Source organism: Epinephelus lanceolatus, chromosome 2 (assembly GCF_041903045.1).
Source record: "Epinephelus lanceolatus isolate andai-2023 chromosome 2, ASM4190304v1, whole genome shotgun sequence".
NCBI classification, from domain to species: Eukaryota; Metazoa; Chordata; class Actinopteri; order Perciformes; family Serranidae; genus Epinephelus; species Epinephelus lanceolatus.
Window position 1 is genome coordinate 45,124,634 of NC_135735.1, and position 27,551 is coordinate 45,152,184.

The window sequence follows — 27,551 nt, forward strand, 5'->3', positions numbered from 1 at the left end:
GGGTCAAAGGTCAAGGTCACTGTGACCTTGTCTGTCTTAATGTCATAAACGTGATATCTCAACAATGCTGTGAGGATATTTCTTCAAATTTGGCACAAATGTCAACTTTAAGTCGAGAATGAACTGATTTGAATTTGATGGCCAAGAATTCATACGCAAATTATGACAAAATTTCCACACAAATGTCTAATAGGATGAAATGATAAATTGATAACATGTTATATCCAAAGGGTCAAAGGTCAACTTCACTGTGACATCATAATGTTCTGCAAAAACACTTTTCAATGTCATATCTTGGTCAGACACTTTATTAGTGACACTAATCTTGGGTGTCCACCTTGAAACTGAGCCAATTGTATAGCTCTTCTGTGCTGCCAGGGGGAAGATCTGTGTGAAATATCCATGTTTTGACAGACATAATTCTAATTTTCCATTAAAAAGCCAGCAGTATATGTTATTTGTTTACAAAGGCCAAATTTTTTATTTGTAAAAACAACTTTTGGATCTTGAAATGACATTACATTTAAATAGCAACAAGATATTCAGCTTTCTTTTTCAAATGTCTGGCAAAAAGACTGAATGCTTTTTAGAAGGCACAAAAACACAACAGCATTGTGACAGGTTGTGAAGTTAAAATGTTACAGTCACTGATAGTAAGCACTGAGTGTACTGGATACAGTACCAGGGACCCAAATATAGGTCTTACAGTCAGGGTTTAGGCCCAATTACGGTATAGTTTAGCATAAGCTTGTACTCTACTTGAACACCACTTTACAATAAAATTCAATGAGTAGTTATTTGAAACTTTAAAAGTGCCGTTTCTCACTCTAAAATATGAAAGGCAAATTTGTTAGCCAACAGTAGCTTAATTACACATCTGGGAAATTCTAATCAACAATTATATGGAGCAACCTAGCTAAAGACAGTCCAATATTTTGTTTGGTTTGTTCCTCCGAGCAATACCTCTGCCATTTAATAGTCATTTGACCTTATGGTGGTACTGTATCCAAATAGCCTAAAAAGAACATCAGTGCTTATTGTCAAGTGGTCATTCACAGCTATACTTTGTTCTATTTATTGTTAAAAAAGAAATGAAATGTCACCCCTTGACATTCACCTTCACTCCATTTGCTTTCTTGAAAATAAGCTGCTGAACAACAGAAGGCACAGTGTGACACTGGGATATTTGGTCTTCTTGACAAAAGTAAAGAGATCATTCAAGACCTCCAAAAGGACCAAAGCCACTGGCCTTATATAATGTGAAACCATATATCCCATGAGCCATAACTGATTATTATTATTATTATTATTATGGATAAAACATGGTAACATCACAGTAATGCTTGTCTGTTCCAGATTGAAGTACCCTTATTCATAAATCAGTCAAACCTTTTAACAATCTAAAGATTTATTCTTACACTCTTTACATTTATTCTTACACTCTTACTAATTTTCATCAATATTTCTGAACAAAAGCTCATTAAAGAATAGTCTGACATTTTGGTACATACTCTCTTATTTCTGTTCTTGCTAAGAGTTAGAGAAGAGGATCAATACCACGCTCATGTCTGTCTATTAAATATAAAGCTACAGCCAGGAGACAGTTAGTCTCTGATTAAGCTAAGCATTAAACTAACATAGCTCAGTCCAACAGTTAAAAAAAAAATCCAACTACAAGCACGTTATTTCTTGTTTAATACAAAAACAGCTATGTAAAGGAGGTTATGAGTAACGAGTGCCCCAGAAATGAGTCCTAAAACCTGGAAATGAGTTAGCATTTTTGCACTCGGGTTCCCTCGTCTCCAAGTGAATGGGTTTTTTTTAATGGGTTTTGGTTACATGCCTTATAAGGTATTATAAACGTTTGTTTGCCATTGAACCTATTTTCTGCAATAATAAAAATCCATTATTAAAATCCCATAGACTTTGCTGAGGGAACCAGGGCGAAGTTCCTTTCCGCATCAGCCTACAGAAAGATGTCATCACTGGAGCACTCTGTTTCTATCTGCTGGGCACAATGACTTCTGGAGTCTTGCTGTCGTGTGAACCCCCCCTGCAGCCTGTTGTTTGTACACTGCTGTAGTGGTAGATTGTTTTTACCTTTGGAAAGAGCTGGTCTTTATGCAAAGCATCCAATAAGGATTATAATAAACATACATCTCATAAAACAGAAAATACACCAGACGTTACTGAAATAAAGAAATATTACCAGTTTGGCAGTGCTGTGAATAAAAGCATTTAGGTGAAAGTAGTGTGACAGTGTGGCAGTGCTTTAGACTTACATATATTTAACATTACTCTTGTCTAATTGAAGGCTCGTTCTGTTGTTCACAGAGTGACAAGAGCTCATAGGCACGACTGTGGAAGCAAAATCAGACAATGCATTTCATAACTATCAGAAACTGATATCCATTTGCTACCTAGTGTTCTATATTAGTTTTTTTTGCCATTTTTCTGAAGTGTCTGAATTCTATGTGTAAACTTTATACACATTATAGCTCAAAAAATGTCACCACGGAAAAAAAAATAGTAGCGTCCAAAGACTATTATTTGGTAAAAAATACCAAAATGCAAAGCTTTGCTTTTCCTCCTGAGATGACAGACATGTAAAATTGGTGAAATAAGTAATAATGCTGATAGTGAAGCAGAATTCTCTCATCTAAACCTATCTGATCTACCTATGTGATCTACTTTTTTGCCGAACAAGTGCAAAATGGGCAAGAAGTTGAGGAAAACTTCCCATTTCTGTGCATCATTTGTTTAAAACGCTACAAGAATACATATCTCATAGAAACGCTATCAGAACAACTAAATTCATTGTTGAGATCATTGGTAAGCTTACAATCCTGTTGAGATTTTCAACTAACTCAATCTCATTAATGCTCCTTAACCAACTCTTCAAAATGTTTGAATAAGAAAGGCAGTACCCAAGCAGCAAAAACACACAATTTCAAAACTGTTCAGAACTCTGGAGCTGCAGAGCACCACAGAGAAGCACTCAGAGCCGCTTGCACCATCTGCAACATGTTGGCGAAGGTGCTCAGTGTGAGTACACAAGGCAGGTTTAAAGCAGTGTTATATTAGTAAAGCTATGTGCGAAAAATACATTTCACTTCATTGACATGTGAAGTAAAAAAAAAAAAAAAAAAAGAAAGAATTTACACTGTACAAAACATCATTCCCATCTAAAGTGAGACCAGGAGAGTGAAGGTGGAGAAATGCTTGTGCTGTGATGAGTCTAAAACTGATCAGAGAGAAGATCACACAGTCTTTTAGACACAGTGTCCCTGCTGGTCCGGACGGTGAGACGGTACATCTGAATAGAGAACACACACACATACATACACACACAGTTACACATGCTGGTTCATGATGGTTCAATACAAGGATGAATCTGTGTGTGTGTGTGTGTCTTTACCTGTGCTTGTGTGTTGGGCTCCAGTCTGAGGAGGCAGCCCACCTGAGAGTTCTTAGTGTGAATGACTCCAGCTCCAACAAAGTTTGCAGGATTGGGATCCACCCCATCCAGCAGAGCTACACCAAAACCTAAGATCTACGAAACCAGTTACAGAAGAGGAATAAAAAATAAAAACAAACATCATGATTATATGTACACAAAGAAGAAGAAAATCAGGTCTAAAGAAATCATAGGCCATGCGTCTTACAGTAATTCAGACTGAAAACTGCCTTCAAACAGTGTAGGGGGCTGCATTGGTGGGGGCCTGTTGTTTAAAGTCTCCCTCCACTCAGAAATGTGTTTTTCTTCTGTTTATGTCCCCTTAAATGAATGAGCTTTACTGCACTGACTTGTATCTGTGCAAAGTTGGTGACTAGAGAGGTGTTTTCACATTCCTCTAATAAAGGGGGCAACATCTATCCTTACCTTAAAATTTGAGATTGATTTGTAAGCACAGAGAGCAGAGTTAGCATTAGCATAGTGAATGTTTTGACAGCAAACATGGCAGTGTGTGTAGTTTTTGGATGTTAACTGGACACAATGTGAACACACTTTAACACACTGTACCAGATTGTATTATTACAACCACTAACGCTGTGTAAGCCACTGCCAATTAGCCTACAAGCTATCAAACAACATAAAGAAATAAAAGTTGTTAACTACACTTACCATTCTGATTCATCTGCTAATCGCCAGTTTTCGTTTGGTTCTTTAAGGTGCTGATGCGACATGTCATAGACATTGAGTCTAGACTGTTTTATCAATTTCTATATTGTGGCTGACAAAAACTATCGCCTACCAACAGGGATGTCATTCATGCAGATTTTCTCCATGATGTGAATGTGGAGTGGTTAAACAACTCTCACTACAGCATGCCAAAATGAGTCCAAATGTTTAACACTAATGTACAGCTAAGCAGTTTCCCTTAATTTTTTTTTTTTTTTTTTTTTTTTACCTTGGCATTGGTAACATCTCTGTCCATTGGGTGTTTGGCTTTGAAGATTGTCTGAACCTCTTGCTGAGGACTGAGGACACAGAGAAGAGAGGTATAATTATAGTTACATATCTGCAGGTGGACAGGAACATGACCTATCTGAACCTCATTCTGGTAATATTTTGTGAACACTTGCATATATGCATGACCCAAATGCCAAAAACATTCAATCATTCATTTTCTGTAACTGCTTTTCTTATTAGGGGTGGCGGGGTGGCTGGAGCCCTTCCCAGCTGACACTGGGCGAGAGGCAGAATACACGCTGTACAGGACACCAGACTATCACAGGGCTGACACACAGAGACAGACAACCACTTACACCCACAGCCAATTTAGAGTCACCAATTAATTTGTCACCATTTAATGTGCATGTCTGTGGATTGTGGGAGGAAGCTGGAGTTTCCAGAGAAAATCCACACTGACACGGGGAGAACATGCAAACTCTGCACAGAAGGACTCCCCCACCCCGGGGTTCAAACCAGGAACCTTCTTGCTGTGAGGCAACAATGCTAACCACTGCACTACCGTGCCGCCCAATGCCAAAACAGTCCAAACCTATTCACAATGCTCTGTGTTCCCATTATTTTTACAGCAAGATTATTTTACTGGTGAGGATGTGCCACACTGTTGGCCCTGCTGAACGACAAAAACAACATTTTTGCCTGGTTGAAAACAACGAATTAAAATGAATGTAAATTCATTTCAGTTTTAGTTTTTGAACTACCGGTATATGGCCTCCAAAAAAACAGGAGACAGAATGAAGTTCTGTCAACTCCTGTGACACTGAAACACTGAAACTGAACAAACGTGACATTCCAGGAGATGTCGCTATGCTGCAATTGCTTCACATTGGAAACTAAACTAGCACAAACAATAAACATTAAACATTGTGGCTGTGCCCATACAGTTCTCCAACCATATGTTTTATGTGTACACCTATAAGCCACAACATTAAGAGCACTGGTTGGTGAAGTGAATAACATTGATTGTCTTGTTAAAATGCAATGTTCTGCCGGGAAACCTTGGGTCTTGGCATTCATGTGGATACCACTTGACAGCCTTCACCCAAACAAACAACACTGCAGACTAAGTACCCCCTCCTCATGGCAATGACACTCCCTGTAGCCCCACCAGCAGGACAACGCACCATTGGCCTGAGGAATGTGACAAAGTGCTCAAGGTGTTGACCTGGCCTCATAATTCCCCAGATCCCAATCTGATCGAGCATTGGATCGGATTCTGTCCCTTGGCTTCTGGCACCAGAGCATCAGTGGTGGATTGTGTGGGTTGAGTTGAAATGGTATTCCAGTACATCACACAGATATTCAATCAGATTGGGGAATTTGAATCTGGGAAATTTAGAGGCTAGGTTGACACCTTGAACTCTTTGTCACATTCCTCGGGCCATTCCTGAGCACTTTTTGCAGTGTGGTATGGTGCATGGTCCAGCTGGGGGGGCCACTGCTGTTGGGGAGTGTCATTGCCAGTGTTTGAGAGGGTGAAGCGTGTCAGGTGGCATCCACATGGATGCCAGGACGTCAGGTTTCCCAGCAGAACATTGCATTGTAACAAGATGATGAGTGTTATTCACTTCCCCTGTCAGTGGTTTTAATGTTGTGGCTGATCGCTGTATATGTAGCTACACACTTCTGGGGCATTTTACCTGGCTTGAACAAAAATATATTAGAACTTCTGTTTAACTTAAACTAATCATAAAAACTAAGCCTTTCTGAAAAACTGAAACTAAACTAAAAACTAACAAACTTAACTTAAATGAAATCAAAAATTACAACTGAATAGAATAAAATAGAAACTGAAATTTCAAAACTATAACCTTGCTTGGAACCAGATCCAAAATGGCTATCTGACTACTGTATGACAGTACTAAACCAATATTGTGTTTTTAGGAGACCTATTAGCCATAAAACAAACAAAATATACAGTGACTTTTGGATCATTGTTGATTCCAAGAAGTTGAACTACATTTCAAATAGTTAAAGTATTGTCTCTCATAAAACTGCAGTTGTCTCTTCCTCTTGTGACAGAGACAAGTGCTGAGGCAGTGGCACATTGATGATGTAAAGTGAGCCTTACAGTCCAAGCTGTTTCCAGCGTTGGAAGAATTCTTGGGATACCATCTCTGTGGGCTGAAAAAACTTGTTGAGCATCACAGGGAGTTTCACTGCGATGTTCTGAAGAGTTCCACCATATCTGTCCACACAAATACAGTCAGAAAGTAGCATATAAAAGTGATTATTATACATCAAAAAAGTATGCATTCAGACACCAACCTGAACTGGATATTGAGCACCGGTGCATCTGTGAAATCTGACACACACTCAATGTTAAGGATCTGCTGGACCTGAGCCCCACCTTCCACTATGGGGTCTACGGCCTTAGGGTGGACATTTAGCTGTAAAGGCAATGGTTAAGGACTCTTTAAACACCCAAATAACACAAGCATTGGCTCAGCTTAGCCTATAGCAGCTCTGGAAAGTATTCACACACATTCAAGTAGGGCTGGGTGGTATGACCTAAAATTTATATCACGGTATAAATCGAATCCCTTCACGGTAACGGTATATATCGCGGTATAAATTTAAGTGTAAAAGTTATAATAGAAGTGTTTCTGAATGGGTAGTAGTCCCTTAGCAAAGCTAAATTGATTAAAAAAAAAAAAACAACAACAACAAAAGCAAAGATATAATGTATTTTTTAGAGCATTTATTTTGCAGAATGCAGATCTCAAAACTCAAAATTAAAACCCAGTACTCTATGGTGCAAAATGTCCCCTGGGATCTGTATCAAAAGGTAATTTCCTTCTTTTAGCAAAATCCTAAATGACTGAGTTGTGTTTTTTCCACCTGGACCTTTATGCTCTGCCATTTCTCCTCTAATCATCACGCTGTAACCTGTGACAGGCTGCTATGATACCACAACTATCACACATTCACATATGGAGTTTTTTGTGGAGCCCTTAGCGTCACATAGGTTTACATTACCAAAGGTTTATGACAAACTCTCTTGCCGAAAACCAACTCCTGTGTGCGCACGGCGAGAGAGGAGAGGGAGAGACGCTGTGCTGCTGCCAGAGGAGACACTGAATGAGTTCCCTCTGAGCGGTAAGTCGCTAAAAGAGTCTGAGAAGTCCGGGGCTGTTCATAAGACATTAACTCACTCACTCACAAGTTCTCCAGCAACACATGTTGCACGTGCTACGCTAAATCACAGACATGATCCAGCTCCTCTTGCTCCGCTGTCTCTGTGCTCGCAGCCATTTTCACACTGAGGCAGGTGCGATGACGTCATCGACGATAGGATGGTAGAGCGCAAATCTCTACCGTGGGCCAAATTTATATCATTTCTACCGTCTACCGCATATACCGTGCAGCCCTACATTCAAGCTGTCAGTTTTGTTGTGTTGTGCAGAATTTAAGCGTAAAGCACTCCTCAACTGGGAAGAAGTAGTAGGTGTTGATTTAGTAGCATGTGTTATGTAATCTGCAGTATGCTTTTTGGGATGGAATGGGACAAAAAAGTCTGTAATAAGAAACTATCAAGCAGTAGAAAGGATATGAGTCTTGAGTGTGTCATCACAGGTCACTGATGTGGTGAAGCTGAGGAACTGAGTAGATGTCTTGTTGCCGTAAAACGCATAAATGCGACCTGAAGGATGACAACAAATAAACTGAGTTCATTCTTTTTGAAGTAATCACATATGACCAGTATCCATTACATTTAAAATGATATATAATTACTATTTCAATTCCATATCTTATTCCTTTCTTCTCTAAAGCTAGCCTAGAAGTATCCTTTAACAATATCCTAACATTTCTTATAGAAAAATAATTAGAGTTATAAAGCTACTCACCCAGGTTCTGCCTGTACTCAGATTTCAGTCCAATCTGCAACAGCTGGTTCTCATAGATCACACCGTTGTTCTTACAAACAAACCTGGAATTTACAAGAAAACAATAACAATTTTACAACGAAGACCTTTCAGAACCTTCACATTTGTCAACCCATATGCTTGGCTTGCAACAAACTGTAAAGAATAATTTTAGGATATCTCAACCTCCACAGCTTGAATTTTTTTAACTGTCCCCTGTTTGTCACCCAACTGTCTGAAAGTGCAATTCTAATTAACCCTGTTAATATCTAATAGAATGTGGATTACCCTACAGCATGTGTAACCACACTGTCTGCAAATGCCATCAACTAAGCTCACAGAATGGTCCCACCTTGAGAAATTCTCCTCAGAGACATCTATGGATGCAGGAGTGGAGCTTTCGGACAAGACATCAACTAGCAGACTGGGTCCTGCTGGAGGGGGGGAGTTTAAATTCAGCAGGTCTGTGAGGGGCTGGGTGGGTGCCTGAGAGAGAAATATTCACTTTAAAATACAGTGTCAACATGCAAACAACACCAAAATCTGAACAGATGTGTACAGTTTTTTTAATCTACAAGGCTAAATACAATCCCAAAAGAATCCAATTATTCCTCTGCTTTCTATAGCTTAAACTTTTCATTGGGCTGAAGCTTGAATTCACTTTTTGTGTGAGAAAATGTAAACCATAACAACACTACAGGTCTTAGGTGCGTGGGCATTTCCCATGTTGTAGGTTGACTGTCAACTGAGAGATGGCGTACTGCAGCAGACGCACTGTCAACTTCTGTGAAGCACTATTGGCTGAGGAACATCATAGTGAATAGTCTATTATGCTGACAATATTTCATGATACTCTATCATGCCATGAACTGCAACTTAAACTGTCTGTCACTTTTAAAACATTCAGTGTTGTACTGTTACGTTTGTATTCCACTGAGGAAGCAGAGGCTAGTTAATATATCATGCCAGCACTAAAGCAAGTGGAGAGAGCAGTGATGACCAGGGGAGCTTCTAATATAATACAGGATATATTGGAGACAAAAGTAGCTGCCCCTCCAGTGGAAGTAAATAATTATGTAATTCACTCTACTGTGTTGTTTTTAGCTATCAATATACCATGGTCCCAGCAGAGAGTATGGTGGGACTAGAGGAGGCAGGACGGGGTCTGTTGGTAGGAAGAAGGTCTGCCATCAGTGAAGGAGAAGACTGATGGAGAAAGAAGAGGAAAGGGAAAAAAAGAGGAGAAGAAGGATAGAGGGGTGAAGGTGGGGAGGGAAGGAGAGAAGACAAGTAAAGGTGAAGATCAAGGAAATGCTTAAAACTAGAGGAAAATAAAGGAAAGGCAGTAATGACCAATATAATGTAGGCTTGTTTTAGGGATTAGGGAGCACCGCTACAGTAGAATAGCACATTGCAGAAAATGATTCAATGTGCTGATTTGTATGAGAAACTGGTGACGTTTCCTTACTTGTTAAGATAGCATCGGGTTTGTAGGAAAAAATATATGGTGAAAAACAAAAACTCAAGCTGTACTGGTCGTATTTTACTGCTACTTATTACACTGTGGAGTTACCTTGTTTGTGCTTTCAGTGTTCTCACTGTGCTCGGTGCTGCCGTTGACATTCCAGCGGGTGTCGTCGATGTCGGGCAGGTTGCCTGGGCCCTTCTTCCTCTTCAGTTTGGCCAGGATTGAGGACTCTCTCTCTGGGAATGGAGGCATTTCTTCTAAGACTGTGGCCTGTGGAGGAACAGAGAGTGTGAGACAATAATGTAAAGCTTTAGGCTTTTAGGCAATATAGACAGTTACTGCACCACCGTACATTTAGCACCACAGGAGTGGCCACTGTGATACCAAGAGTGGTTTTTTTTCAACTCACAAGTGTAATTTAGGAAGTCACTTGGACATTTTAAAACTAAAATAACTACAGAAAGTACATCATGGCACAGTGAGATGGGCAAGGTTCCGTTGAGGCAGATGCCGCTTCACGAAGCTGACAGCAATAAGTACAGCATGAGATGGAAGGATATATTCACAATGTGAACTTTTATGAACATGGTGAAATGATGCAAACTGAGGCAAAGTCATTCCCATCTCAACAAAAAAGGAAGAAGCCATGTGGTCTTTGTGTAGAGACCAAAGATGAGTCAAAATTGCTCCCGCACTGCTGGGTATTTGTCTCCTTTAACCCTTCTGGGGATCAGTTAAGTACTCTATCTACTTGTTACTGGATACAGACCATGGTGCTGACCTAGTCTCTCTTTACTGTAGCACGTTACTTTGGGTGGGCGACATGTAGCCGTGCACAGATAATATAAACATTAGCCTTGATCTTTTCTGGCTGACGATAATTCATGTTATCAGCAATCAACCCATCTGACCTTTTCCAAATCTCTCTAACATTACCCCCGAAATTAGGAGGAAGCAAAACAGAAGCTGGTGATCTGACATTAGGCTAACTCCTCTTAAAGTTAAAGTTAAAGTTAAAGTTACACTGATTGTCACACACCTGAGTGTGTGAAATTTGTTCTCCACATTTGACCCATCCCCTGAGGGAGCGGTGAGCAGCAGCGATGATGATGACGATCGCACCGGTAATCATGTGGTGATCTAACCCCCCAATTCCAACCCCTGATGCTGAGTGTCAAGCAGGGAGGCAATGGGTCCCTTTTTTATAGTCTTTGGTATGACCCGGCCGGGGATCGAACCCACGACCTCCCAGTCTCAGGGCAGACACTCTACCACTAGGCCACTGAGCTCTTGATGTCACTATACATTAGCTACCTAGTTACCAAGGTTTTGTCTAACATTAGCTAACTTACAATGAGATTATATACAATGTAATGTGTCCATGAAGATTGTGACAGTACCCCAGCTACATCTTTTAACCATCTTCAAAATTTGGTTTCTTTTCAACATAGATAATATATTATGTGCTAGGCTTGTCTAAGTATAACAGGAAATGGGACAGATGACTGCTGGTAATAGAGCATGCTCAACTGTTACTTGAGCACAGAGCGGAATGGGGCAGGATTTAAAAAGGACTGACTGGCTAGTCATTGAGTAGGTCTGCATGTTTGATTATTGGTTTCTCAAAATTTACAAAAACTGTGAAGCATAGTTTCCCTAAAATAGATGTCTGAGGGGTATGGAGGAAGGGGGCTTCAGACTAGGGCTGCCACTAACGATTATTTTCATTGTCGACTAATCTGTCGATTATTTCTTCGATTAGTCGACTAATCATTTCATCGAAAAATGTGTTAAAATGTTGAAAAATGTCGGTCTGTCTCGCCCAAACCCCAAAATTACGTCATCTAATGTCTTGTTTCATACTCACGCCAAAGGGATTTAGTTCACTGTCATGGGAGAGTGTGTAAAGCTGCCAATATTATTTTGGGGTACTTTTATAGTACTTTTCTATGAAAAATGACTCAAACCAATTAGTCGACTACTAAAATAGTCACCGATTATTTTAATAGTCGATTAGTCATCGATTAGTCGACTAATCGTGGCAGCCCTACTTCAGACACAATTCAATCATCCCACAATCACTCCGATGAGAACACACCTATGCTTTTGGACATTTGTAAAAGGACTCCCAAAAGAAAAAGAAGAACCAACTGTGACTGCCCTAAATGTCATGGGTACAAAAACAAAGGCGAGCCAATAAGATGAGCCTTGATGCAGACTTCAGCTAATGACGTGTCCTACTGATGATGATCAAACTCTCAGCCAGGCGTTTGACCTGTACTTTTCCCCAATCCTGTCTTCACTGTGACGGACTGATCTAACTTCACATAAAATGAACTACTCAGATTAACATGCTGCCCTAAATTGTGATGCAACTGTACAATTTGATTGTTCAATCAATTATTGTCATCTGCTGATCATATTTCAACAGAGAGTGATGTATCTTGTCGGATTCTAAATATAAGACCTTTGTTGTGTGATATACTGCAGCACCTCTGCTGTTTCTCCCTGAGGGCATAGAAATGTAGTAATTCTTTTCAATTCTTAAGTTAGGACCAGACTTTGCTGGAGGAATACTGTAACAATAAAGGCCAAAACACACCGGCGGCGTCATATGACGGCAGCGTCATTGACGCGAGTCAAGTGCCATCTCCAACACACACAAAAAGCATCGTGCTGCGGGGCGTCAACCGGATTTCTATTGCACACTCCAGTCTGCTAGGCTGGGAAATACAAAATAGCGCTTTTTCAAGGGCGGCGACGATAGAAAAATAGGACAATAGCGTAAAGTGCCGTGGTGCGGCACATCAACGCGCATTGAGCCGCCGCCGGTGTGGGTTTGTAAATAGAAAATAATGGGGGCGGCTGTTGTGACGCGCGTCGTACGCCGCCGATGTGTTTTGGCCATAACTGTTAAACATTTATTGCGGATGTGAACTAATATTATATATACCAAATGATTCCATTCAGAATGTTGACAGCACCTCACAAAAGCGTGCGTGTGTGTGTGTGTGTGTGGTAGACTGGTGTTATCAGTATTTTGTCCACATCCTACATAATTCACTAACCAATATGTCAGTGCTGGCAATGCAGCTGAGCCTCAGGTACTCAACAGCTCTTTGCTGAAGCTCCACGTCAGCGTTGCGGAGCTGGCTATCTGAGCGCAGGACGTCTTGAATCGTGCCCTTCACTTCTGGAAACAAGTTAATGAACTTGATGTAGGCTGACAGCAACAGTGCCCGAGTGGGCACAGAGCATAGGTGGAACTTGGAGTGGAGAAGGTTGAACTGGACTAGAGGGCTGAAAGAGAAGACAACACAAACCAGTAAAAGGTCTTTACATCAAGGTCAGCTCAAGACTTGTTACAAGATCAGGGTATATGCAGGAATCCTGAGGTTAATTTCAATACCTTTTTAAGACTTTTTTAAGACCTTCCAAAAAAACCTTAAGACCTCATCGCCACTTTAAGTTGTCGTAGCAGCAACGCATCTTTAACTTACTAAACAGTTGTAGTTTGCAATTAAATCTATGGAGCACAAATATACAACAGAACTCAGATAAGATGAGAAGGAATAAAGCTTGAAAGAATAAATTAAACCAAAGGCAGGTTTATTAAACAATATAACAAGTAACACAGCTCTACAGCTCAACATCAACTATTCAAGGCCAACTTGCTGAAAACAACAAACTTATGGCTAGCCCCTTACATGTGGGATTTAGGGCTGACCCAAAAAATTCTAAGCTTCAAAGCTTCATTTGATGGCATGGGATTCGATCGTGAAAGAAAAAAAAAAAATCAAATATTAGGCCTTTTTTTTCTCCCGTTTTTTGGGGGGACCTTGAACGCAACACTAATCATACCGTCCATTTACGGTTGTTTTTTCCCCTTTAGCCATATGTAAACTCAAAGAACTGCTGATAGCACCTTGAATTGCACTTTACTTGCACCCGCAGCTTGCTCCGTCTTCAGGTCCTACTCATAAAGGATATTGCGCTAATGATATACCAGCGCAAACACGCCCACAAAGTTTGGCAGCTGAGTGCAGTTTGCCCGATTGCAATTAGCCACATGGCAAAGTATAAATGCTGGCTTTGCGCCAAGAACACCGTGGCAGAACAATGGCAGACTTTGTCTGGCAAAGTACTGAATACTGTATCCCCTCATGTAGTGATGTCTGCTGGTGAGTCAGTCTAACAGTGTCGGATGGGTTGAGGCTGTGGATTTGACCAAGTCTGACCACTTTATCACTATTCCCTCTCACTTGTAGCTGTTTCTTCGTTATCTTTTGAATTTCATATGAATTATGGAACCGTTTTTGTTCACGTTTGTTTCCCCCGTTTCGTAAAATAAATTATTGAAAGTTGCTTTTGAAGTGCGTGACGGAAGTGCATTTTGAGAACGACGCATCAGTATCTTCGGATGCCATTAAAGTAATAATGATTATAATAATAATGTCAAAATATTATTTACAAACTGATTTAACAGACGATCACTGCTGCCACGATCACTGGAAAGTCTGGGCGAGAGGCTTCCACAGGAGCGCCCAGTTTGCACCAGCTTTCTAATGACGTTATTTACTTCACTCAAACTGCGTGTGGCTATTAGCGCTGGTGTTAGTGAATTAGACGTTGTTTATCAATGAGGCTCATTTGCATAGAAAGGGGCAATTTTTGCGCCAAATATATGCATATTACCTCATTTAAATACATGCAAATAACACCGGAGCACCGAGACGCAATCTGCTTGGCAGCGCAGTTAGTGGAGCATTTCACCCTCTGCGCGTGCTTTGTGAATTAGAAGCTATCTGTTTGCTCCATTTTTACCGGTTTAGTGGCCGCAAAAGCCACGCAATCCTTTTGTGAATTCGGCCCTGAGTCTGGTGTCAGTGACACATGCTGCTCTGAGTTGTGCGCATCTGTCTGCTTGCGCTGCAGTGTGCGCCGAGGGTTTTAATTTTTAATGTTAAATCAAAAGTTAAACACTACTTATCAGCAACCAGAAGTGCTTTTTCGTTTGTGAATATTTTTATCTTAATTCTAGGCTTGCAAGAAACTACCCTTTCGCCATAATTTTTAAGTTATTAACTTTTTTGGACTTTTTTTTTCGCTCAGCCCCCACCCCCAGTGGCAGTCCGAGTGTGTCTACATACACATCGTTGTTTGTAATAGTCGCGAGGAGGAAAATAAATTATACATTCATGGATACTTTTTGTCAAAGCTTGAATGCCAAGAAAACTTAATACTTCATAAAATCACGATTAAGACTTTTTAATACTTTTTAAGGGCCTTAATTTTCCAACATTTGATTTATCAACTTTTAATACTTTTTAAGACCCCGCGGACACCCTGAAGATGAAGTCAATATTGCCCCAGGATATTAAGCTCTTCTGCTTCTTTCCTATGCTAAACACAGCACCATGTTTAGTTTTAAGACAATATTTTGGTGTCAGCAGCATTTGTTTAAAGCTTTGGTTAACACTTATTACAAATAAACATATTTTTGCACTCAGCCTAGTTGTATCCGGCCATAAAGATATTGTTAGCTTAATATAAAGGAAGTTTAACAGAAGGAAAAGTCCTGGCGAAAACACTAACAGTGAGGTCTAAAACAGGAAAGAGAAATTGCTATGAAATTTTCAAAAGTCATTTTCAATGCTATGGGCACTAAAAACAAAAATCAATTCAGATGTCTCAAAACCTGGACAAAAAAAAAAAAAGTTTTTGAAGATTGGGCAAACATATCCTGAGCTGAAACATTAACTGAACTAAAAACATGACTTTGACATGACTTTCAAAACAGTGGAATCAACTATGTGGGTGATGTTTACCTGGAGCGCGAGTCACCTGCAATTAGGTTGCCAAACTCTCCAAGGATGTAACCTCCCACTTTAACCAGGTTCTCATGGCAGGCGGGAGCCTGTAGCGCCTGTAAGTGTTCACAAAGCATGACAGCATTGGGTTAGGAATATCTACTACTTGATTATTCAGGTGCACAGTGCACACATAGGGGCGAATTCACAAAGAATAGAGCGTGGCCTCTGATAGCATCATGAATTGCACATCACTTGTAAGCCGTATCTGCCCCGTCTCAAGGTCTGATTCACAAAACATATTGCACTAACAATATTACAGTGCAACACACCCATAAGATGTTGCTGCTGAGTGCAAATTTTTGGTGTCTGGTTGCAGTTATCTATGTGCCAAGGTATAAATGTTGCCTTTGCGCCAAGAGCACAGTAGGCAGGACATTCAAAGGCAGAGAGAAAAGGAAAATTGAAATTCTAAGGCAACGAACCACAAGTCCTGACTGACAAGGTGCAGAAGCACTCCTCAAAACTTCAGGTAAGAAATGTAAATGTGACAGAGAAAAAAACATATTTGGGATTTAATATCCAAGTCTGTCAGTGCACTCCAGTTAACACCAACTCTCTGAAGACGCTATTAATTTCACTGTAACTGTGTGTAACTATGAGAACTGATCTTTGTGAATTGGACTGTTTTTGCACTGAGGCTCATTTACATAGAAAGGGGCCACTTCTCCACAAACGTATGCATATTACCTAATTTAAATATATGTGTCAATAGCACAGGAGCACTGAAACACTATTTGCTTGGCAGCGCAGTTAAGTTTGCATTTCCCCCTTTGCAGGTGCTTTGAGAATTACACGTTTTCTGTTTGTCTTATTTGTGCAGGTTTAGCCCCCTAAAAGTTGTGCTTTATACCCATTGTGAATTCGCCTGTGAGTGTAAAGCAGGTTGACATGTGTGAAGAAATTTGCTGAATAGCTTTGCATTTTGAAAAAAATGGATCACAACTTAACTTTAATGGCTTTCTATAATATTTTATAATGACTCACTCCTTCCTTGTGTGGTTCAAGTGTTTAAACAGAGCACTATGAGTCATGTGTGGCAGTTCATGCATTCAGAGCAACCCAAGGTTTGGAAATCACCTTGTTCATACCTATCCATTAAAAAAAATGTCTGAACAGCTCAGGACATTCATAGATGCAGCACTATAAACGTAGCATGTTAGTCTGGGTGACCTGTCGATAGAATGGAAAAAGACATTGCTGTTTTTAAATGTGCAGGCCCATGTGAGGCCTGGGGATGGGCTTGCCATTTTCAGCATTTGTGAATGAACCTACGTATGGATTCTCACAGTGTAATCAGTTGTAGCCAATTCCCATTTAGCCCTCATTTAATTTTCTTGGTGCCCACATGGACAAGTTTGCTAAGAGAAGTGCCCTTACAACAAAGAGGCAGATGCTGAGGGGTCACACTGGCAGTCACACTGATCTGTGATAACATTAATCTTCATGCCTACCTCAAAGACGGTTTTGGCTGCGTAGCCTTGGACATCATCTCGGTTTATGACAATTTGGATGACACGATACCACACCTCCTCACTGACATAGTCACCGGCGATGCGGATGAGGTTGAGAATGGTGTCCACGTACCAGGTGTAGTCCACAGCATACTTTTCTGCCAGGATAGCCACCTTGAGCACCTGATGTTGAAAAGAAACTGTCTGAGTTGGAGAGCTGCACATAGAGGAACTAAATGGTGAACAGGCCTATACTGATGACCCACTATTTCCTCTCTGATTGAGTAGTCAGCATTCTCCAGGTAGCTGAGCATCTCTGCCACGATTTGCTTGGCATTGCTGCGGTCACACATAGCATAGAGCAGATCCACAGCCCGCTGGCGAACACTCACATCTCGCTCTGTCTGTATATAAAACAAACATGAACAGAATATAGGACTAAATGTCTCTGGCAGGTTTTATCAGCTAGCATGTGATAGTGTTGTACGCAGACATTAGGGCATAAAACGAGCGATATGTTGACTATTGCATATCTGTCAATGCTGGAAAAAAAGATTAAAGAGAATTGCTGAAATTGTTTCCAAAAGGTGCTTGAGTAACATTTAGGATCATAAGTGTCACAGACATCATCCACAATATGGATAATGTGAACATGGAAAACAGCTGAAAATGAGTTATGGCCATCCTGGGTGGATGGTTTGGTTCAGTAATTCATGTCCCTCCTAATTTCTGATTATTACATTATATCAGCATATTAAAATGTGCCTTTTCTGTGACTGCAGTGGGTATGATTACAACCTCCTGGATTACTTCTAGGCATTGGAAAGTAGCTAAAGCTCCAGAAAAGATTGGGTAGGAGACAGAATTCCATAAGCATGACAATTCCATGCTCAATCACAGCTAAGAACCTCCACTGTAGGCTGATTATTCTTACTAACTTGCCAACCATCAAAGTATGTTATCAAAAGTTCATCACTGTTGCGTTTTCTGCCACTATTACAAGTCACATAACCTGCAGCCTACCAGGAATCCTCTGGACTGTCTCTAACTTCTCTCAAACTCAGGAGCTACTCCTAGTGCTAAAAGGCTTTGTAAATCACTCTTTAAAACCAAAAGCTCCACTCAATAACTTATTTTAGAAGGTAACTATCAATTAATAATCTGAAAAAGTGCATAACAATCCTAGTAGTAAATGTCAGATTTCATAGCTCCCCACTGTTCAGATGTATTAAAAAACAACAACCAAGCAACCACCAGGTTCATCATTTTCACATTAACCAAAGTAAAAAGAACTGATGAAGGACTCACCTTAAGAGCGTTGATCACAGTGTCTATGTGCGTCTTTACTGCCTCGTGAGAAAACTCTGAGCTGGCCAGTGTGCACATGCTCTCCAAAGCCAAATAACGGAGATTGGTTTCCCTGTGTTGCAGAAACTGGCCTAGCTGGTTGCAGGCTCGTACCAACAGGGTGGGCTCACTGAGAGACAAGACACAACAACTAGCTGTAGTGTCCAAATGCCAGCACACATTTCATCACCCAAATGATACACAACAGAGGAATGTGAACTCATGGCAACTGGGTTTGCTCTGTAACTTTGATGTGACGTGTGAAGACACTCTTGGTGTTTTTAATGCAGCATTACAGTCCAGTGCCTGCTACAACTGAACTGATCTAATACAAGACGGTGGAACTTAACACTGTTTTCTAAAAGTCTACCCAGTAGGCTAATGGTAAAATTACCCCGATAATGAACCAGTGTGTCTGAATTCAATGAGCAGCTGAAAGCTCTTCACAGTGAATATCACCAACCTGTCATGATGTATGATGAGGGAGATGGCTTCAAACAGAACAGCATTCTTTGCGTTGGAGTGCTGGACCTTCTTGGACTTGGGTGGCTCCTGGGCTTTGTTGAGGATGGTCTCCAGACACTCTGTCAGACGACTACGCAGTGCTGCATCCTCTACAACAATAAAGATTATGTTCTTAGAACCTCCTAGACTTTTACTCTCATCACATATCTATATACGTGTTGTTATATTACAATGAATCAAATCACTCTGTATATTGTCACATTATATGGAGAGACGTTACAGACTTCCATGCCTGTGTTGCTGTTTTTTGTTGTTGTTGTTGTTGTTGTTGTTTTTTGCTGGATGTCTAACTAAACTCAGGGAATGTTTTTTGCCACCTAATCATCCAAAAGAAATAGACAAACTAATATATTATATCAAGACTGATTGCTAAAGGGTTTTTTGCATTTTACATTTTGTACTCTGGTGCCATCTAGTGTCAGAAGTCATTTCATGCAACTATGTTCAAGGGTGGAAATGATAGCAACTATTCAAAGCATTCTAGTTTTCTACAAGTTAGATACACTATGGGAATAAACATCTCACAAACAATGCTTACACCAAGCACTGGGCAAAGAATACAGTGGTTCAATTTTTTGACCAGTGTTCTTATTCTCTTCCTTCCTGAGTGTAAGATGAGAAGATTATCACTGACATCATGCCTGTGTGTTTAAATACAAAGATGAAGTCAAGATGTGTTTCTCTTAGCTTAGCATAAAGACTGGAGGTAGAGGTACATACAGTGGCTCTGCCAAAGTGAAAAAATACACTTCCCTACACCTCTAGCACAGCCTCACTTACATGATGTACCTTGTTCATTCAACCTCTGAATAGAAATGTACAAGGGATCATTTGTAATTTGGGGAGGATTTATTTAATACATTGACACAGTATGTCTGTCCAACTGGAATGATTGGTAAGCACAAGTGAAAAGCATTTCAAAATAAGTGTTGAAAACAAAGGGAACTGGATTCAGGAAGTGTGGTAAATAACACAATTACCCTTAGGGGTCATAAATGTGTTTGAAAAAGGTGACAATGACTTAAGGAGTAGGTTCAGTGTAATGTTTCACTGATTTCCATCCAATAAACCAAATAAAATTAATCTGTGTCTACATGTCAACAGCTTTAACTGCAACACACAACAGTGCTGCTTACCCAACTGATACTAGCAACACAAAGAGTTGTCAATTTATGGTAAAGTTAAGGATATCAAATCTGGAAAGCAAATCAGTCTCTCCATGATGCAGCAATGGCAACAGTTAATTCAAATTCTGCCAATCCCTGTAAATTCTGCTTGACCTTGCAATTTTGTCCAATCACTGCAACTGTACCACAAATGTGACTGTTTAAAATGGGTAAAGTCTCATTTCATTGTTGAGCTGCATGCAGCGTATTGATTCACTCAACCCCTCATTGCCCTGCCCTGTCAACGCAAATGTGCACTGCTGTTGCTCTGATACGTGCAGCCTGAACACGTGCAGAGGCATAAATATGTGTCAGTCAGTCCTGTTCCATAAGAGTTCCACTAGTCACTTGTCAGGTGACGGGACTGTATGTTTCTACACTGGATCATAATTTCTTGAGCACAAAACAAGACTGTACTGTACCATACCAGGTGGAGGGTAGCACTGAAGCAGGCGCAGCAATTTGACAGACAACCACGGTGCAGCAACAAAGTAGTATGTATAGTCCTGTAGGTCTATGGACGCAGAAGTCACAATCTGGACAAGCAAGAACAAGATAACACATCAGTACATGTTGAAATCAGATTTTACCTTTGACCTGGTATCCTGTGAAGTTACAGAAAGACACCCACCCTACTGAGCCTGGCCACAGCCAGCGAGATGGATGTTTTGAAGTCCTCTGGACTCTTCTGGACTAGTGTGGTGATAAGGCTGGTAGCTGCTGTAACCACTCCCTGACAGACAGACAGACAAACCTTCACACTTCATTCCAAATCCGACTACACAATAATTCTGTGGTGTATGTACTGCATACTTATTGTCATTGTGTACGGTTTTAGCAGCTAGTATACAAAAAAAATTCACACATATTACATTTTATACTAAACAATACAGTACATACAAACTTTTTCCAGCTGTGAGCAACTCCATTTCATTTGTTCATTTCCTTGTGGGATAATATCAACAGCACACGCCACCATATTCTGTGTGCATATGGTCTGCTTTGGATTTATTTTGTCACTTCACTGGTGTGAGTATACTACACACTCAAAGCCTGCTTAGAATCAGTATGTAGTATGGAGTCGTGACACGGGTACAGTCTTACTAGGTGTTGATCATTAAGCAGGTGGACTACTCGTGCTGTCCATTCACCCATGGGCACCAGGTCAGGAGAGGTCCTGTTGAGTCGTAGCAGACACAGTGCCGCACTCTGCTTCACGCTGTCCATCGTGTCCCTGTTAGAGTCAAGTACATCTTGACCTCATTGAATACATCTTCAGTCATCATAATCCAACACATAAATACAATTCAAATGACTCAATTCAGACAACTGATTTTAGATTTAAATATGCAATGTTTAATCCTGTGAGTTCAAGTGATTTCTCCTGAATCGGCACCATTTAAAAATGAAAAACCTTTCATAAATATAAATGAGGCTTTTTTAAGATATTTTCTGGCCTTAAATTTTTTAAAAATATAATTTTAAGCCTTCAAAGGATTTTTGAGGTACTGCAAATACCCTGCTCCGATACAGCAAGAGGAGAGCTGTCAGTAGATGGAGAGAGACATGTTGACATACATGTATGCATTGTTTCCTGTAAATCCATCCTGCAATGTGAAGTCAATTTCAGTCTCACACAGGATTGGCAGATTGCACCACTTACAATAAAACCACTTTTTAAATCCCAGTTCAGACCAATGATTGGTGACGAGACTAAACCATTTTAAAGCGTTGCAGAGAAAAGTTGCAGCGGTGTAAACTGGCTAGTCTAAGCTCGACTCAAGCCAGCTGATGGTGTCACCTGCAACTCACAGCTGGTTCAAATCATCAGCGGCTGGTTTTTAGAACTAAAAGCATGTCACCTGTTTCAACAGCCAATCAGCTTACAGTGAAGTCTGCTGGTCAAGTCAAAATGACAGCAGACGGCTTGTTTGCTTGCTGCAGCAGATGCTCTGTCTCCGCCAAGCCCTCTGTTTCTGTCCTCACGGTGTGACAATGTGGGACGGTGGTGTTGCTGCTTGCTAAATGTGCTGCCCACTGCCACACACACACACTCTCATTGACTGATTAATTGGCACTGGTTATTCATATTATTGTGGCGTATTTACTATGAATACAGTCCATGTGATGCTCATTTTATGTTTTTGCCATTTCATCACCACATTCCTCACTATCACTATCCTCATTCATGCTTTAAGAAGCTACAAATTTTATTCAGCCACAAAATAAGCCTGAAAAGATGGAAATCAAAACAGAGGTACAGAAAGTTGTTGCATAGAGATGACACACTGTCTCATCTAGTTGCATTGGAGTGAACCGGCAGGTTTTAAGAACGTTGCAGAATGGCATATTGCAAGTAGCTGCCTGTTTCAACTTGTCTCGTTGCGAATCTTTGGTCTGAACTAGGCATAAGATTCAGTTATAGAATGTAAATATAATGAATAGCTATTGCAGAACAAATGCTGCGCATACCTAGAAATCAGGTCTGAAATAATGACGATCTTATGGATTATAACTATAATTCAAAAGCTGATTTGAATGCCCGTGTGTGTGCGTTTGCTTTTGCTATGAGAACGAAAATTCTTAATTTCTTATTTTGTCAGATGCTCTTTAAATTTAACCAAGAGCTACAAGTGTCCCAAACTGACAATAAACTATTGACTAACATCTAAAATTTTCCATCAGTTGTTTTTTTATGGCTAACTGTAACAACTTCACTGCTTGTTTGAGACTTAGAGTTAAAATGCACCAATGTTAATGTACAAACCCTGCCACCAAGATGCTGGGAATTTGAGAAGCAAAAGCCTCAGCCATTTCTCTGCTGCCCACATTGGCAATGCAGTGCAGAGCCAGGTTCATGAAGGTCGGGTTGCGGCTAGTCAGGTCATTCTTGATGGCATTATTAATTAGACGGATCAGGTCGCTGTTAGAGTTAACCAGCACTGAGATGAACAGGTAACCCTGAAAGAGGACATGGGAAAACAGTTTTTAGTGAGAGTCCACCATGTAAAGGAGAAACAATATATGTTGGTGCATTTGTATACCCCTTAATGCTCACCCCTTCACACAAACATATATGCATGACAACTTAAGACACTGGATAAACATGAGGACAAACTTACAATTTGTTTCTCTGTGTACTTATTGGAGCTGAGGAGGTTGACAGCCTCCATGTGTCCAAAGTCGATATCATGGCCCAGAAGAAAGATGAAGAGCAGCTTGCAGACATATTTTTTTTTACTGTAGCCATCAAGAGCTTTGTCTCCTGTATACACACACACACACACACACACACACACACACACACACACAAAGATGGACTTGAATGTGACATGAAGTTACAAATGCAGTGATATCAATGGTCTGACATTGCCCAAAGTAAGAACAGTGGGCATTTCGTCATTTTATATTAAACTGCTGAGCAGTGGAGGAATAGAGGCAGAGCGGAATTCAGCTGATCACAATTTTTTATAGTGAAATAATTAATGGTCATTTTTTTATAATTACAGTATCAAATGGGTTTACAGGGTTCATAAAGAGTAGATGTTGATATATCTTATTTGTTTATGTTTTATCTTATAAATGTTTTTTTTTATTTCTTTTCTCTTAAGTGCTTCTTAGTGTTTCAAGAAGATCCAAGCTTTCATTTTACTTTGGTAAATAAAAGTTAGTCTGAACTGGATTATTTCTTTTGTGGAAAATGATTGCTATAATTGAGCTGACAAACACAGCAGTGATTGCTGGAATTTGTGTTAATACTTGTAGTGCTGCACGATTAATCTAATCGTGATCGCAATTGCGATGTGAGGCTGTGCGATTACATTACCGCATAAAGGAAAGACAATGAGACAACTGAAAGCTGCCAGAGCCTCATAAAACAACATCCAAGCACAGTTAAGCAAACATTTATAAGTGTCACAGGGAAATCATGGACTCCATAACAAATGAAAAATTGAGCAATTTTGATCGGTTTCGGGGCCACTTGACATGCTGCTGTGTTGTGCTATGGCGTGCTGGAATTTGTCATTTACGTGACAACGCCTGAACGCAACATATGCTCGCTCCGCTGGGTGTACAGTTCCGTGCTGTGCTCGGACCGCCAAAGACATTTGGTCAAACCTTGGCATAACGCAGGGGCAGGAGAGTACATAAAGACTATGCTAGAATGACCATAGGTCAGAATGCTGGGCACTATGGGCACTGGGCACAGGATGCAGCTTCATTCTGGAGCAAACTAATTATAGGCAGCATGGAACAGGTGGCAGGAGAAACAACACTAAGAGCAGATTTAGACAGACACATTGACAGTGGGGTGTATGAACAGTGCAGACGCAGTGACGGTCATTAAAACAAAATTACGCCCCTGTGGTTGTATGCCTCCACCAACCAGTTAAGTTGCAGTTTACATCCATGTCTGTTGAGACTCATATGTAGCCATGACAGCAGATAATGTTTCCAATATGGAGGTTACTGCAAAGGAGCTACAAATTCTAAAATGTGAATGCTTTACACACATCTTCAACCCGGCAGCACTGAAAGGCTATACTATCAGCACAGTTTCAAGGTGGACACCCAAGATTAGTGTCACCAATTCAGTATCTGACCAAATGTCTCCCCTTCTGTTCCTCAGTTATGACAATGAATAATGGCCAGAAAATATGATATCACAGTCAAGATGACCTTTGACCTTTAGAATACTGGCTAAAATAATATCATTTCATCATTTTCTCCTATTAGACACACATAATTAGTGCATGAATTCTTAAGTTAAGGCCAAAAACATTACAGTGACCTTGACCTTTGACCACCAAATTCTAATCAGTTCATTGTTGAGTCTAAGTAGACATTTGGGACAAATATTAAGAAATTCCTGTTATGGAAATATGGTTTTCAAAAGAATCGGATGGCTGGACAGACAGACAGACAGACAGCCAACCCGAAAAACATAATGCCTCTGACCACACCTGTCACTGGCGCTGATGTGGGAAAACTGTGAAGAAACTGAAAAGTCGCAAAGCCGAGATACAGTCTTAAGATGAGTTAGCAAAGCGAATTAAACAGCAACAGGGAAACTTGTGTCAGGGAAGTCAAAGGGTTTTATTCTAGTAAAAAAAAACATACCAGGTGCCCTCCATGCCATACGCTTACATTTATTCAGAATTGTACACCTACCTTTAAATTTGGATCGAATATTGGCCAGTTCTTTGTTTATCCTCTTAATCTCTGCCTCTTTACTTTTACCTGTAAATAGATCAAGACATTTTACATGTTATGTAACAATGTGATCACCCATGATGACTTTGAATTAATCATACTTCTGCCTTTTTTACACTGCCACGCACCTTTTTGATGAGCTAAGAAGAATAAACCACACTTGGTGTGTTCACCATAATGACAGAATGTGACACTTTATATAATGTTATGGCTCTTGCATATATTTTTATGGCACTCCATGATACAGAAACATATTACCTATGTTATATTAGCTACAAAAAATAGTTGTCTAATAATGCGTCTTTTATCAATGACCCTACATGCACCATCCTCTCCAGCACAGATGCTGCATCTGCATTAAGTGATTAAGTAAACACCTCTAGTGACTATACTGTAGCCACTGCACTGGAATTGCTACTCAATGTGTGCATACTGACAGCTGTTGACAGTGTACACTGAAACAGCAAAAATTCAGCTCCAAGCTGTGAAATGACCTGAAATGTCCTTGGAGCTGGGACTGGTGACTGACATAACAACAAGTAGATCAGTGTAATCATTGTTTTGTAAGTAGACATTGCCAAGAGATTACAATGCCTGTGCAATGTTGACATAAACATGGCATTCATATTAGCCAATGACATCAACATCTTCTGTAACCTAAAACCAAGGAAGAAATGAAAGCAAATTTAGTCATCTCTATCTTTCGTCCTATTTTTTCAGGTGGTGATGATTATTCACATTGTCCTTAAACCATTTTGTCACAATTAGGCCTACTGGGTGAAGACATCATTCCCACAAGATGTTTAATCCTTTCTACATGTCTATATCGCATAATTATAGGATGTGAAAGTCAGCTCATGATGTCTGCACATTTCCCCCTCTAGTGAGTGCAATGTGCTTTTCATTTCCTATTATGAGAACACAACACGAGTTTGTTGAGTAATTCTAAAATGCTTGATAAACACTTTGGGAGAATGGAGATGTTAGGCAACTGTTTGGTAACAGTTGCACCCAATAAAAATGTACTTGAACGCACAGTGAATATGATTTGTGCGTGTGTGTGTGTGCGTGCGTGTGACTAACAGACAGCCACTTCCTCTGAAGGACTCAAGCTGAACACTAGAATTTATTGGGATGTCTAAGCTCTAGTTGTGTATTTTTTAAAGCCTACGTTAGTATAGACAACTTGGCAACATAAGTAAAATACACCACAGTTGTTCATGCTGTTAGATGTGCACGTCCTTTTGACGCAACCGTTACCTGAAATATTCCTTACACAGTCTAAATTGGCAGTTGTATTGTTTTACAAACGTGTGAATGGTGTTAGAGAGAATTCGCTGAATTTCTGACAGAAAACCATTTGAAAACGCTAACGCACATAAACTTTAAACGCTTTAGACTAATAAAAATGGCAGTTTGGCATTATATCTCCAGTTAGCCGTGCGGTCCACGCCCTTCGACATGACGTTAGCAACTGGAAGCTAACGGCTAACGTTAATTAGCTTGTGTAGGCTAGCCAGCTGTGTGGTCGTCTAACCCCACTTTAAACGTAAAAGTTACCAGTGAGTAAAGGGTGAGGGACACACTTGTTGACATGTTCTGGAAACCACCCGTCAGATATCTGTTCAACGTTATGCGAGCTAGCTTGTTATTAGCCTAACCAAAAACGGTCTGTGAATGTGATAAACAAACTTACAGTTCCTGATGTCAGAGATGAACACGGCCAGGCCACGCATCCCATCCCCTTTTGAGACTGCAGGCATTTTGTTCGCCCCCTGTTAATGTGACGTTTTTTCGTCTGTGTTTAAAATAACCGAACTACACAAAATAACTTTGTTTAAAAGTTTGCTAACCAGCTAGCAAGTGCTGTATCGGACAGGGAGCCCCGATATATGACGGAGACAGGAACCAAACAAGCTGCGGCTGCGTTCAGTTACGTTACATCCTACACCCTAAAGCAGGGCGTCGTTCCATACTTGTGGAGCATAACACCATCATGAATGATGACAAAAATGTGCATAGTTAAGGTGCAATGAAAATAAAAGAGAACTGATTAGATATTTTAATTTTGATGTTACAAATGCTGTTTGCAAGGGCATTTCAAGGATTTGAGGACACTCATTCCCAAATGAACAAGCACTAATTTGATGCTTTGTATGCACTCTGG

The 27,551-nt window shown here is 40.3% G+C and overlaps 1 protein-coding gene across 2 annotated transcripts; it reads right to left on the minus strand.

Moving 5' to 3' along the window:
* Positions 1 to 454: 454 nt before the first annotated feature.
* Positions 455 to 27,319, minus strand: LOC117254476 (AP-2 complex subunit alpha-2). Of its 2 annotated transcripts, XM_078161926.1 has the most exons (23): positions 27,081 to 27,319; positions 25,343 to 25,411; positions 23,293 to 23,435; positions 22,938 to 23,131; positions 21,275 to 21,404; positions 20,802 to 20,903; positions 20,598 to 20,706; positions 18,943 to 19,093; positions 18,441 to 18,609; positions 17,399 to 17,536; positions 17,133 to 17,315; positions 15,637 to 15,734; positions 12,877 to 13,108; positions 9,914 to 10,078; positions 9,457 to 9,546; positions 8,693 to 8,826; positions 8,323 to 8,405; positions 8,027 to 8,117; positions 6,743 to 6,865; positions 6,546 to 6,662; positions 4,413 to 4,482; positions 3,419 to 3,553; positions 455 to 3,316 (listed from the first exon to the last, which is right to left on the minus strand). In XM_078161926.1, exons 1-23 carry the CDS (start codon positions 27,145 to 27,147, stop codon positions 3,239 to 3,241), a joined length of 2,871 nt encoding a protein of 956 aa, XP_078018052.1. In that variant the 5' UTR covers positions 27,148 to 27,319; the 3' UTR covers positions 455 to 3,238. The 2 variants fall into 2 exon arrangements, with proteins under 2 accessions (XP_078018052.1, XP_078018054.1); XM_078161928.1 differs by lacking the exon at positions 9,457 to 9,546 and having other exon boundaries at positions 27,081 to 27,318.
* Between the last annotated feature and the right edge of the window lie 232 nt (positions 27,320 to 27,551).